Consider the following 15,553-nt stretch of genomic DNA (forward strand, 5'->3'; position numbering starts at 1 on the left):
TGCTGAACAGCAATCTGACGATAAATAAGACAAATTTTTAAAAAAATACAGTTAAAACCCAAACAACAGTTCGCCCTATGACAGCTGGGATAGGCTCCAGCGCCCCCCGCGACCCTGAAAAGGATAAGCGGAAGCGAATGGATGGATGGATGGACAGTTAAAACCTGATAAAACAAAAGAGAATAGCAATTAAAACTTTAGCCATAGAATTAAGTCACGAAATAATGCTTTCCCCAGCCGCTAACTAACCATCAAAAATGAATGCTTAACCCTAACCCTCAGCCTAAACCTGACCATAACCTGACTGTAACCTTGACATTAAACCACATTTTGAGTGTCAAATATGCCTTCAGGATTTTGGTCCCCATAAGGTCTGTTGGTTCCCACAAGTACAGTAAACTTCTAATTTTTAGTCCCCACAAAGATATTAATACACATCCACACTCACACACGCTCACACACACTCTCAGGCTGTGTGTGTTGAGCATAGATAAAGCACTTCATTTATATCCCCCGCTGGTTGCTGACTGATGGCTGATGGAGCCTGGGGTGGCGGTGGGGGGGTTGTTTCTGCCAGATGGTTTGATTCAGCTCCAAACTATTATCACTGTGACTGAGGGGTCAAAGGTCAAACTGTCTACTTTAATGTGAAGCTAATTTCAGCTGTGTTGGGTGAAAGAATGAGGAATTGCACGGCTCTGTGGATACTGAGGAGGAGTCAGAGGAAATCCTTCCACTCTTCTTCATTCTTCGTCCTCATCGAGTCGGCTCACATCAGCAGAGTGTGAAGCAAAGATATCCACCCACACTGCTGAGCTCACACAGATTTATCACGTTTCTCCATCAGAGAAACAAACCACTGAGAAATCAGAAAGATGTTCCTGAATGAAAACGGCAGAATGAAAACGCTCATTTATTTATTTAGATTCATTCCCAAGTGATTACTGGCAACATTTTTATTTAGGCTGCTTTATACCATAAACACACACTGATTCAGTGTGTGTTTTCATACAGAAACCAGTACATTAATTTTAAAAATATAACACAAGTAATTTACAAAATGTAAATTACAGGTGCATGAAAAGAAAAATCAATTAAATTTTATATAAAGTCGGTAACCATCCAGGTCGTCACAGTCTTGTCTCATCACAGAGGCCTCTTTGGTTAGCGTGGATTCCCGGGTGTTTCACCCCCGCTGGGTGGGGGACATCCCCACGGAGGTGGTCCTGAAGATCGTTGACCAACGAATCATCACAAGGTGTGAAAATTTTAACAATAATCTTGATTATGATAAATGCAAACAGATTTTTTTAAGTTAAACAAGCAACTGTAAAACCAAATTTAAACTCTCCCCATCCAAACAAGTCATAGAGACAAAATGATCTTTAAATAAAATAAAATAAAATAAAAATAATTTAAAATAGCGAAAATGCTTCTTTTTAATTAAAACAAAAGAATTTACAAAAAGCCGCACAAAGAAAACAATATATAAATAAAATGAAAAAATGTGAGAATTATTAAATGTAAAATACAAAAGATAAAAATAAAATTAATTTCTTCATTTTTGTCTTTAGACAAGTAGAAAAGACAGAAAACAAAGCTGCTCGCCAGTAATCAGACTTCCTGAACAACAGCAGAAAAACACAGCATTAAAAGAAAAACCTTAAAGGACAGAAAAGCAGCTTCTCAGTTTGTCCTCTGCAGCGTTCAGACATTCAGGCCCGCGGGCGGCCACTCAACCCTCCAGAGACCCGCCTCTAATAGCCCGCTGCCTGGTTTCACATCGCTGAGCAACACGGCAAGCGGCTGGATGTTAAAACAGGCTGTTCAGCATGTGCACGAACACAGAACAAGAGACCCAAACACTGCAGGAGGCTCGAAACACTTGATGTAAAGGAGCAGAACACTCTGAGGATCAAACAGCTCAAATAAATGATCAAGAAAACACCAAACAGCTTCTATAATATGAGGATGTACAAGTAACGGGACAAAATGAAAGACACAAACATGGCCTCTCACAATTATCTGAACATTTATAGATCAGTCAGAGATCTGGGACGACACGCATAGACGTTCATTAATAAATTGGACTGTTGGGAAATCTGGCGGTGCATTCAAGGACACTCCCACATCTAAGATTTAATGTCATAAAATGCAGGAAATAACCAAATCGTTACCGACAACAGCCCATAGAAAAGCATGACAGTGTTTCTGATTCAGTCAAACATGAATCACAGAATAAAAAGCGTTTCCCACTCAGGACAATAAACACCGCCACAGAGAAAAGACAGCTCAGCGCTGCAGTGCTACATTTATTATTATTGTTGTTATTATTATTAGTAGTAGTATTATGTCACATGAAAGGAGTCGGCCTTCATCTGTTACTTTTGTAATATGACCTTAACCTGCATCAGTTTTACTGACATCATTTGTTTATTAGCATCTCGCCTCTGTCTGTTTTATATTTTGAATATTTTAATATTTTATTTTAAAGTTTCACACTCTCCTTTATAAAACACATGATTTATGTATGATATAAAATTATTAAGTTATTTTTTTTTAACAGGGCAAATTAAGTATATAATAAATATAAATAAATCTGAAATTATGGAAATACAATAAATATTATTGTATTTATTCACTCTGCAACTCTGTGCAGAGTGAATAAATATTTTTACACGAGTTCCTTAAACAGACGTTTACAAAAAGAGATTAAATTGTTCTTTTATCACTTTATTAAAATGATTCAGTAGATTTAGTTCTTTTCCAACCACAATTAGATCCCCAAAAAACCTGCATAGAAAAATGAACATATTGTGTTAATGTCACCAAATATTAAATATTCAACACGGAAAGCCTGAGTAGGCGAGGTCACCTGTGTCACCTGCCGTCGTCGGTGATGATGTCACAGCGGCTCGTGTTCCGAAGGCCGGATTTGGGCCAGGGAGCAGAAATGTGCCCACATCAACGCCGCAGCACCTCGCCGTGTGACCATGGTGATGACATCACCTCTGCGGTTCTCTGGTGGGAAACGCAATCGACTCTATTGTGTTTTTATCCATTTCTACTGTTTCTGTATCAACAGAACAACATTAATTACGCGGTGATGATGGCGGCAGTGACGCTAGTGTGTCTTTAAACTTGTGTTTTCCCACCGGCTGCAGAAACCCGACATATGTTTACAGGAAGCCGGTCGTGTCTGTGCAGGTCTGAGCTGATAAAGCCAGACTGAGGATTATGGTAATAACAGGCTGCCACCGACTGACTGACTATAGAACGGGTGGGCGGGCTGCAGACTCTTATCAGCGTGTTGCAGTGGGCGATTCTTCACGTGGTCACGTGACGGGCGACACCTCGGCTCACAATGCAGCCCCATAAAGAGAAACTGCTCCACGGTTTTATCTCCAAACCAGAGAAAATGACTCAACGCCGCAGCGTGATTGTTTTAAAAATGTGGCATGTTCAAAAGCGAGGACTCAGACATCACATGTGATCGCTGATAATCAGTAATTACATTTTCCTCCGTGGTTATTGTCAGCTTCAGAGGGGGTGCTGTGTTTTTTCAAAAGCCTGCGAAAGTCCCAAAAAAAACCAAACTGAGACAAAAATGTAAAGAAAAGAAAGTGAAACAAACATTTTGAGGTAAAAATCAGATTTCGTGCAGTCAGAGGAGAATATTTCAGCGGCGTTGTGGAGCTGACGCACCCCGCCATCAACTCATCAGATAAGAACGCCGCTCTGCAGCTCCTTCGGCCGAGCCAGTGACCTTCAGGTGATGGAGGCGGAAACACATTTCCTGGAGCAGACTTTTTTCAGAAGGACAGTTTCTTCTGTTCACAGTGAGATTGCGGAGAGGACGCCTTGTGTTTCCTTTCAGGACGCAGAATGGGATGAAACTGTATGTACAGTTGCCAAGGAGACAGCAGGCAGAGGGGTAGTTAGAGGCTGTTCACCAACACGCCCTCTGTTTTCATTCACGCCGCTTCCCTGCTTCATCTCCAGCAGTCACTTGAGGAGACGCTGGCAGAGCCCGGCACAGGTGAACTTTTCAGAGGAGTACTCCTGTTCGTGGTCCGGTGCTTACTCCATCCAGGAGACAACTTCACTCCAGCAGAGTTCCGAGTTTCTGCTCTGTGTCTTTGCAGAGGGAGCGCTGCTGCAGCTTTAAAGGGATATAATTGAGTGTCAGTGATCACCACATCAGCTAATGCAGGCAATCATCGAGCTCGACCCCCAAACAGAGACACAGATTCCCATCAGCAGCCTCAGCTGTGTGCCCGTCACGCTCCCACGCTCACTTCAATTCTCATTTCTCTTCTGGTTGCAGCTCGCTGGAGCCTGAGCTGAGGAATTATCTGCTGTCAGGACCTGCCCGGGACAGAAGTAGGGGGGGTGAACCATGCTGTCCGCCGCTATTCAGATCCTGGCGTTCGCCCTGGCACTCCTGGGCGTCCTCGGTGCTGTCGTGGCCACCCTGATGCCCAACTGGAAGGTGAGCATCAACGTGTGGACCAGCATCATGACCCCGATATCGCAGATGCAGGGTCTGTGGATGGATTGCGTGTGGTACAGCTCCGGCGTCTTCAGCTGTACCGTAAAGAACTCGGTGCTGTCGCTGCCGCCGCACCTGCAGGCCGCGCGGACTGGCATGGTCCTGTCCTGCGTAGTGGCGCTGTTCGGACTCTGTCTCGCCACTTTGGGGCTCAAATGTACTCGCTGGGGGGGCAGCCACAGAGCAAAGGGGCACACAGCCATCGCTGCGGGGGGCTGCTTCATCCTGGCCAGCCTCCTCTGCCTCGTACCCGCGTCCTGGTTCACCAACGAAGTCATCACTGCCTTCCTGACCACAGACCTACCGGACAGCAGTAAATATCAGCCCGGCGGAGCTCTGTGCGTCACGTTCATCTCTGCTGGATTCCTCCTGGCCGGGGGGGTCATTTTTTGTTTGTCGTGTCCCGGAAAGAGAACGAGGCGACCGGATTGCGCTTCCCCCGCCGACCCCGACAGATTCACGCTGCACCCAGATGAGCGGAGGAGGCGGGGGCTGCAAGTAGAACGCAATCAGCCGAAAAACAGAAAGAAGACGGTCCAGCTGCAGGTAGACAGCGTGAAGCTGGAGAAACCCACGCCGCGCAAGAGACAGGAGCATCACTCGTCTCCATCCAAACTCCCTCAAACAGACATCAAGGACAGCTACAGCCTGCAGGAGTACGTCTGAAGCTCACGGCTATACTGAAACGTGGAGCTGAAGCTGAGGCGCTCTGGCTCGTTTGGAGGGGGAGGTGTGTGTACATGGGAAAATTACCAAATGTTGGAAATTACAGATTGTGGGTTGAGTCGAAAGTCTCAGCAGCAGAGAGAAAAAATCTGCAGACTGTAAATCCTTTAAAAACTGCCTGCCACAGCTTTCTGATACCAAAGGCCTAAAGGCAAAAATACTGAACCTGCTGACTATGAGAAAAGAAAAAAAAAACAGACATTCAAGCTGTGACTGAAATGGAAAAGCCATCATTTGACTTTATTTTCCAGCTGCAGCTGCAGTCTGCCTTCATACACTCAGCCATGCACTAACAGGGCCGGCCCAAAGCTTTCTGGGGCCGTGACAGGACTTTAAAAGCCAAACCCCCCACCACACACACACCAAACGCTGCATTACACTTCAGAAAGAAATGTTGGCCATACATTTTAATAATACTGTGTAGATGATGTTTATGTGATGTTCAGATACATCATCGGATTGTGAATCTAAAATTTTAAAATAATGTCAAAAAGTTGAAAAAAAACCCTGTTTGTTTGAATCAGCACATCCAGCTGAGGCTGTTAGTTTGGCAGATTTAAACTAAAGCCTGACCTCAGAGTGAGGCTCAAAGTCACCCGTCACTTCATACTGTGAAGTGATAATTATTGGTGATCAAACTTAAGAACCATCAACATCAAAATGACATATTTTTCCCCCTGTGGTGCTGCATGTTCCTAAAAAACAGAAATAAATCAAAAGATCACACTAACAGTTCAGGATCATCTTATTTTAAAACATGCAGCCGATCAAAAAAAGCTTTAAGCAGTTTCATCACCACAGCAACAGCTCCGCCTGCTTGTCACTGTTTGTTCAGTGTGAATGAAACACGCCGAGTGCTTTCAGATCCATGACATCCACATTTAAAAAACAAGAGTAAGAACAGGATTGGATCATCTGCAGCTAGTTTTCAGTAATATCCAGTAAACAGGCTGATTCCAAATCAGCTGTTTGTTATCACAGAAAAAACACTTTGACAAGTCCAAGTGATTCTATCAGTGTTTTTATAATTACTGAGAAAGTAATCACTAGGTTTCTCAAAGGGCTGAACTTTTAGTCACAGAATATTAAAACTGTGGAACATATGAAGGGAATTTTAAAACACCTTAAAACGTCTAAAAACAGCCGAACAAACTTGATGAATTTTGCTACTTTGTATATTTTTGAGGTCCTCGAAGTTCAAACCCAGAAAATCTGTAATTTAATTTAATGTAACTCATTTTATCCACTTCACTCATTTTTACTTGGTTACACAGACACTTCCTCCATGTATATCATGGCATGAAATGCAGCAACAATATTCATTTTAATATTTTGTCAGTAGCATTCTTGCTCATCACTGTGTGTGATAATTGCTTCATACCAGCTGCTAGGCTAATTATGCTAATAAAGCTGACTGTAGCTGTTTTGCTAGATAACAGCACAGCCGTGAACCACAATGAAATCTGCCACAGAACGTTAGCAGCATTAGCAATATTAGCAACAGTCGACTCGCCTAACAAGAAATTAGCAAATAACAGCATGTTAGCTAATGTCACCCATAAAACTTTATTAGAATTCAATGATAAAGTGAATAAAGTGACTAAAAGTCATTGAATGGCATCTTCCATGAGTCTGGTTCTGATTTTGATGGACAATGATTTTTGTTTTGTTTAGTTCCTTCTCTTTTTTCTTCTTTAACACAAGGAGATGGTGAGTTTAAAAAAAATGTATGTCATAGCTCACCCTGCTCATGGTCCATCATAGTTCACAGATTATTGTCTGTAACATCACAAACATCACCTTTGGCACAATTTCTGAAAAGACCCATTAACTGATAACTGTGTGCAAGTTTCATTAAAATCATATCAAAACTGTAGAAGACGTAGGAATCGCTGTGAGTTCTCACTGGTCCTTCGGCCAGATGAGCTAAAGAACAATTTTAAAAACTATGTGGTGAGAATAAAATTATTAAACAAAAGTTTATTTTAAAAAACTGTTGCCTAAGTAATATTTTATTTTAGTTTATTTGTATTTTCCATCTAATTAATTGAGACTTTTGAGTTGATTTAATCTGTAATGCACAAAAAAAGCTGCCTTACTTCATGAGAAATATCCTGTGATTCACAGCAAATCTTTCTGGGAGGATTAGCGACACCAGTAAAATAAAGTGTTAAGCACTGCTATAATATCAGTGTCCAAAAAGAAGAAAATCAGGTGCATAGTTCCATCTGGTCATGTGCCCCCTGCTGGTCAGAGGCTGTGGTTTCAGATTGAGTTCATGCTGTCAGTGATTCAGTTGCTGTTTAAAGTTAGTGAACGGTGCTGTTGAACAGATTGTGCCTGAAGCAATAAAAACAATGACGAGCTTCTTGATTTCAGTGTGTTTGTAGATTTAAAGTCCAAATCCAAAGCATCTACCCAAAAACATCCACTCCACATTTTCCTGATGTTTTGGGGGGAGGTGAGAGGTGCACAGCAGCATGGAGAGAGGTAATGATGCTCTTTGCTTTCCCATTATCCTCTCACCACGGATGGATGCACACAGCACACAGACCCCCTCCACAGCATCCCGTGTCAGCTGAATGAGAAAGACATGAAGTCATTTTCTGGATGTAAATTAAACCCTGATGGAGACTGGAAGCTCCGCAGTCTCATGTGCATTTGGTGGGCGAAGTGTCCTTTAACCTGAGTGAGCTGTCAGTCACATGATCACCCATCAAGGAAAAGAGCACTGAGCTGAACACCCATGCTGTCGATTTGTCTGCAGAAGCATTTCAGTGTCAAACCCTTGAGGAACAAGTTCATAAAGAAAACATTACACATTCATGAAAAGATCAGAACCCAGCAAACAAAGGCTGAAACAGCAGCGCTTCTCCCTCAGTGCAATCACATTACAACCATATCTGAAAAATGTGGTTGGCTTAGTTAGTGAGGATGATTTGACCTTTAGATAAAGGACAAATATGTGTAAATCCTTAATGTACAGTTCCTGCACTACTAGAACTTGGATAAAACACAACACAAGTCACACCAGGATACTTACTGCTGTATAACTGTAGAGAAAGAGTATACATTTTATTCATTATTTTGAACATGTCAAAGATTTTCAGTTCTCAGTACACCATACAGAACAATAACCAACCTGGGAGTGAGGTGTGTTTCTACCACACTGTTAGCATTTCTCTGCACAAAGTACACCAATCTGGGTTATTTTCCGCTTCAGTATCTTCGATATACTATTGCTATGTGATGTATTACTATTACTGAAGGCTGCATTACAGCCTACTAGCTGCAATTAATGATGTACAGTTCTGAAAGCAGAAAAAAAACATACTACTGATGCAGAAATCGTTTTCTATACGAGATCACTGCAAAAAGTGCAGCCTTACTAATGGCCACCGTACTGTTACTCATTTTATATTAAGATTTAAAAAACTGCAGAACTGCACATGATTATTTGCAGGTTGTTAAATAATTACATTTCTAAATTCTCTTTGTGCATTTACAGGTAAACGATATCTAATATTTTATCTAAATGACTGCTTTGTCTTTGAAAAGGTGAAGAGCCTGAGGCCGGTGACAGTCCAGTTCTACTCTAAGTACATCCTCACAGGACAAGGCCACATTCCTGTCCTGCCAGAAGAGAAGAGAAACTTCAGAGTCTTCATGCAGTTCAACCACACCTGTCATATTCCATATGACAGGGTCTCAAACTCCAGTCCTCGAGGGCCGGTGTCATGCAACTTTTCCATGTGTCCCTGGTGCAACACACCTGAATACAATTAGTAGGTCATTAGCAAGAGTATAGAACTTGACTGCATGCTGAGGTGGCAAACCCTAACCCTACTCAAGTAAATATAAGTAAATGTATGTATTTGGAAACATATCCTTCTAAAAAAAACTTTTATTGCACCATGTTCATTCACTCATGAGCTGCTGTAACATGAATCAAATGGCTGAATTGCTAACTCAGCATGCAGTCAAGTTGTATAGTCTTGCTAATGACCTACTAGGTGTGTTGCAACAGGGACACGTGGAAAAGTTGCAGGACAGCAGCCCTCGAGGATTGGAGTTTGAGACCCCTGCTGTATGGTGTTCATGCAGTTTTCTACCCCACAGTTACAGCATGTCTGACTGCCTGTTCAGCATATGCAAAAATATATGATGAGTTTAAGCATGTGATGACAAAGGCCCACTGTCAGGGGAGGTGATGTAGGTATAGAGCATGTGAGAGTGGTTAAGTTAATGTCTCTTGTCTAGATGAAGGCATAAGAGGGATCAATGGCAAGGCGTAGAGATTCACTATCTTCAGTCTTCAGTGGACGCTCCATTTCTGGCACAAAACACCTGTAAAAAATGTTCGATTTAGGAGGTGACCCGACAACTTCAGCCTGTCAAACATAGCAATGGAGTAGTACGTAAAAAAAAACCCCAATTAAGCATGCACTCAGTACCCTAAGAATTATTATGGTAGTTAAACACAGTGATAGTCACATATCACTTCAAACAGAGGTGATCCAGTAATGCTGCACTAGTGAATTACACTAACTATTCACTTTAGCTAAAGTTATTAAGTTAGCTAAAGAGTTAGGATGCTGTGTACATGTACAAACTCCAAAACACGTACAAAAGACAACAGAAGTGCTCCAGGATGCTAGGGTTGAGCTTTTGTTACCTAGTGGCTACACAAGCCAGCAAGTACCAAGGACCGGATTTGGTGTGTGGTAATAACAGGTAAATGAACTTTTTTTTTTTTAATTATTTGACTATATATGAATGCTTGTGTATAAATACACAAACAATTCACATATGCTTTCATGCTTTCAATTGTGTAATTTAAGTGATCTAGGTAGCTCTGTTTTGGGAGTTCAGCTCATGCTAGAAATGTGTTTTGGAGTTTGTACGTGCTTTTTGGAGTTTGTACGTGTTTTGTCTCTAGGGGCCACTGCATATATTTATATATAAACATATATAAATAAAAACCCTTTTTTTTTTTACATTAGTAATTCCTTTTGTGCATAATTTTATATTATTGTTAATAATAAATTAATTAAAGCAACAAAACAACCTGAAGATCCGGTTCGGAGCCGAAAGAGCCGGCTCTTTTTAGTGAGCCGAACCGAAAGAGCCGGTTCTCTAAAAAGAGCTGGAAATCCCATCGCTATTCAATAGCGCTTTGTTCGGCCCAGAAACATGGCGCCTCAACCAAAAATCCTGGCCATGCCCCCTCTTGTGACATTACTCTCCAAAAGCCCTATTAGGTTAATCGTTTTGTCACTTCCGGTATTTGAGACAATCCCTTTCCGTCAAGGATTTTTAATTTGTTGCGCTTTTTTAATTTGTTGTGGATTTTTAATTTGTTGCGGTTCTTTAATTTGTTGTGGATTTTTAATTTGTTGCAGATTTTTAATTTGTTGTGGATTTTTAATTTGTTGTGGTTTTTTAATTTGTTGCAGATTTTTAATTTGTTGTGGATTTTTAATTTGTTGTGGTTTTTTAATTTGTTGCAGATTTTTAATTTGTTGTGGTTTTTTAATTTGTTGCAGTTTTTTAATTTTTGCGGTTTTTTAATTTGTTGTGGATTTTTAATTTGTTGTGGTTTTTTAATTTGTTGCAGATTTTTAATTTGTTGTGGATTTTTAATTTGTTGTGGTTTTTTAATTTGTTGCAGTTTTTTAATTTGTTGCAGTTTTTTAATTTTTGCGGTTTTTTAATTTGTTGTGGATTTTTAATTTGTTGCGGATTTTTAATTTGTTGTGTTTTTTTAATTTGTTGCGGATTTTTAATTTGTTGCAGATTTTTAATTTGTTGCGCTTTGCACTTCCAAGCCACCGTAACTTACACCAGACCCTTGTGGTTTCTAAATGTGTATAGCACAGTGGAAGGAGCAGGGGTGTCATGGTCCTGAGTCTGAGGACTCAGTGTTTTGTGTTTCCTTATGCTTTTGTTCATTCCGAGTGTGTATTCTGTTGTGATTTTGCCATTTGTTAGGTTTCTGTTCTTTGCCTGCCTGCTCCCACTTCTCTGTGTTCCCTCTGTCTGTCCATGGTGTTATTGTGTCTGCTCATGAGTCTGCCTGTCAAGTTCAGTGTCCTGTCTGGTTCTCTGTGTCTGTTAGTTTCCTGTTTTATTCTGAAAGTTCATGTCTCATGTCAGTGTGTTCAGTTTTACCTCTCCCCTGTCTCGTTAGCCTAATTGCTCCCAGCTGTGTCTCCCTCCTGTGGCCCATTCCCTGATTACTCCCCGTGTATTTAAGCCCTGTGTTTTCCTGTGCTCTCTGTTGTGTTGTCTGTTTAGTTCCATGTCAGTGTGCATTATTCTGTTACCCGGTATTTATTCTGCGTCTCTCTGCCATCTCTCTTTGTGCATTTTGCGCCTCCTCCCGTGAGTGTCTGGTTTAAGTTTTGTTCTTTAGTTTTCCCAGTTTAGGTTTGTTTACTCCCCGCTCTGCTCTTCCTGTTTTGTCACCTTCTCACCGCTGTAAATAAACACTCACTCGCACCCCAGCCAGTACCTGCATTTTGGATCCTTTTTTCAATACACCACACAACTGCCCCCAGCCGTGACAAGGGGAGGACATGGAGGAAGGCTGTTTTAGTGTGGGAAATGAAATTTGGGTTTAGGAAACTGGGAAGAAAAAACGACTGCCTTACGTGGAGAATTGAAAAGTGTCTGGACCACTGCGAAGAGGAGAGGTACACAAAAATTACACAAACAGAAAAATGCATTAATCCTACTAACACAAACACACATGCAATGAAGCTCATGAAGATCAAACAGTATTTTTAAGCATGCATTTCTGTTACCATCATCTTGTCCGGTTCACTTAGTAGGTTAAGAAGCAGGGACGTGCAGAGAGGTTTAAAGGGGCGGGTGCTCAAAGTTAAAAAGGGGCACATTGAACCATGCTGAATAACAACAACACACATTCATCAAGAATCTAATATGGGAAGGGCAGGGCTGTGTTGATCTGAGACTGTAGACATTAAAAAGTCCACAGGAGAGATGGTAGCTGATTAAACAAGTGTCATGAGATAATAACAAAATGCAAAGATTGGTGACAGCGCTTGGAACCATAAGGCAACAAAACACTGTGAGAAATAATTCAGGCTCTGCCTGTGAATCACTCTTTGCTTCTCTTCTTCCTTCCCTCCCATCATTTCATATATCACTCTCCACTTGCTGTCTATCTGAGAACAAGGCACAACTTGCTATTGCAATAAACTATAATCTAATTATCCACACCTAACAACTCTTGCACTTAATCTATAATAAAATGATGACAGAAAAATGTTATAGCACTGCCTTTAGTAGCCTCATACAGCTCCTGCTGTTTCCTCCTCATGTCCTTACAAGCCATGTCTGCACAATGTTATATCATGAGCAGAGATGGGCAGTAACGCGTTACTTGTAACGCGTTACTGTAATCTGATTACTTTTTTCAAGTAACGAGTAAAGTAAGGGATTACTATTGCAAAATCGGTAATTAGATTACCGTTACTTTCCCGTAGGAACGCTGCGTTACTGCGTTACTAAAACCGTGATTTTTTTTGCGAGAATGTCTCATGACAGTGACGTAAGCAAGTGCGACGTTGGTGACAGCAGCTGTGTGCAGATCAACAATGGATAATATATCAAGTGCGGGAGAGAGTATGAGCGTGCAGCGTTTAAAGTGTGGAAGTACTGACCTTACTTTGAGTTTGATTCCATAAAAAGTGACAAAAACATTAGCGTCCATCGTGTGTGGGAAGAAAACTTCTTTTTACAGCGAAAAAAACCCCTAAACTTCCGAGCAAGCACCGAGTAGCTACGACGTGATGGGAAACTCACAGAGACACTCGCGCGGATTCTTCAACTGACCGCAGCACACCTACACCAGGGTAACCCTCCGCCTACCCTGCTCCTGCTTTACAGGTGAAAATAGAGCAAAAGGACCGCTGAGTCTTTGACTTTATTTATTTTCTGCTGTGTTTTACTTGCATCTGTTTGAAAGAGTGAGTGAAAACACAAAAAATATTTTATTTTATGTGCTGGAATGTGTAGAAAATAGGTTTAAATGTTAAACTAATTTATTCAAGTCAGAGAATGTTGCATAAAGTTAAATGGTTTGCTTGATGCATAAAGTTAAAAGATTAAAACTGATAAAACAAGTTAAAAAAAGAGACTTTCCCATTTGATTACATTTTGTATGATGGATTATGTAGAAAAAGTAGAATTGGGCTGAAAGATCTATCACTTTATCACCTCTTCAGGTTGTAAATCGTGTTTTTAAAAAGTAACTAAGTAACTAAGTAATTAATTACTTTTGAAAATAAGTAATCAGTAAAGTAACGGGATTACTTTTTGGGGGGAGTAATCAGTAATTAGTTACTGATTACTTTTTTCAAGTAACTTGACCAACACTGATCATGAGTAATATTTTTTTAAATCCAGCTAAATAAAACACACACATGCACACACAGTGACATTTTAGACCTTCTTCAGAATACTGTATATACTATGGGCATCCTTACATTATTATTTATTATTAGAGCTACAATAATAAAGCAATGAGGAGGGGGAAGTAATAAATATGAAATAATGTATTTATGATGATTCCATTTGTTTCACTATCCACTCTGTGCAGGGCAAAGCTTATTACATTTTTAAACTGTAGAGATACAATCATTTTACTGCTGTAAAATCCAAATTTTGTCTTATTTAAAATATAAATCTAATATAATCTGCTTCTTAATGTATGTTCTTTAAAATACAGCGTGTGTTTTTTAATATATTATAATTATAATTATTATTATGTGGACATGCATATTAGATCGTTTTTTAGTGAAATATAATCCCTCCAGAAAGGCAGGAAATGCCCAGAAACTTACTTTAAAACTAAATATGTTCCCTAAAACGGTGACAGAGCTACAGACCCATGACAGCCTTACACAGGTAGCCAGCAGCTATGACCAGCACTACTTGTGCAGTTAATAAAAGGACAGGTAATGTTTGTCGCGCTGTTGCACACACAGCACGCTCGTTTGTTTCAGTTCGTCAGTTGCAACAAGACAACTTACCAACGTGTACGTAATAAGCTAATACTCCTGGGTGCTACACACTACAGTGTACGCTGTACACCTACTTACTGGTTTTGTCGCATCAGTCTGTGTCTCTGAGTTAACTTGTGTTTCTCCTACAGCTCCGGACCGCAAAAAATGCGCGTGCTCTTTGTGAGCTCGTTCCCGGCTCGTAACCAGCGCGTTCTGCCGTCGAGGGCGATCATTGGTTAAATGTGATCATGTGACTGATGCAAGCCAGATCCTTTTATTTAGCAAAACTGTGATTAATAGTTAAATATTATTGTTGAGGGGCACAGACAGGACTCCGCACGCACACACACATAAAAAAAAAAAATAAATAAATAAAAAAATTTTAAAAGTTGCCTCAACAAAAGGGCACTTTGGGCACTCATCAGGAAAGGGGCGGGTGCTCAAGCCCCTCTAGCCCCCCCCCCTCTGCACATCCCTGTTAAGAAGTGATACATAGACTAGTGAACTAGTATTGTTTTTGGGGAAGGATGATTGAATCATAGCAGGGGTGAACAGAATGTTGCAGGGGGGTCAGAAGAGTGGAGACTAATAGATTATTGAGTTTCTTGTTTCTGATGTGTGAGGGAGGTCTCATCATGGCACACATCTGGGTACATGGGAAGAAACTCATCATCTAGTAGAATATTGCTGTTGTGTGAGGTGTGTGACTGGTGGATGAACGTTTTGGGGATTTACTTGGCTGATGCATTTTCTTTTGGTACCACTTTGAACCTGCCAATTAGTTTTGTTTTGATCTATCATTCTAAGAGAGTATGCTTAGACAACTTCTAAAAAGAGGCCTTCATATTTTTTGATTTTAACAGTGCACTGAGATCTTTTTTGTTTTGTTTGTTGCTGGCAGTAGAAACTTATTGCGTCACAAGAGGTTCTACTGTCAGCAAATAAAAAATGGGGACTGACTGGACTGACAAATGCTTGACTGACTTGACACCAGTATGCAAGATTGCACCTCCACCTAGACAGTGACAAAAGGGTGGATGTATGTATGTATGTTTCTTTTTACTGGTGCAGAAAGGTGACAGCAACAGGTTGCATGGGCTTTTGGGCTGTGCTGACTTAACCTTTTAAATGCCACTTTCTGTGTCTTTGTGAATTTACCAGCGGTGTGTTATTATGACCTTTTATTGTTTACAATGCAAATGTCACTGTGAGAAAGTGTGCATACAGATGCGCTGCGCTAACA

The 15,553-nt window shown here is 40.7% G+C and overlaps 1 protein-coding gene across 1 annotated transcript; it reads left to right on the forward strand.

Moving 5' to 3' along the window:
* The first annotated feature begins 3,402 nt into the window (after positions 1 to 3,402).
* On the forward strand, positions 3,403 to 11,791 carry LOC101467212 (claudin-20-like). The gene is made up of 2 exons (XM_076874219.1): positions 3,403 to 5,282; positions 8,837 to 11,791. The coding sequence occupies exon 1, from the start codon at positions 4,400 to 4,402 to the stop codon at positions 5,216 to 5,218; it is 819 nt and encodes a 272-aa protein (XP_076730334.1). The 5' UTR covers positions 3,403 to 4,399; the 3' UTR covers positions 5,219 to 5,282; positions 8,837 to 11,791.
* Positions 11,792 to 15,553: the final 3,762 nt, after the last annotated feature.

Source organism: Maylandia zebra, linkage group LG15, assembly GCF_041146795.1.
Source record: "Maylandia zebra isolate NMK-2024a linkage group LG15, Mzebra_GT3a, whole genome shotgun sequence".
NCBI classification, from domain to species: Eukaryota; Metazoa; Chordata; class Actinopteri; order Cichliformes; family Cichlidae; genus Maylandia; species Maylandia zebra.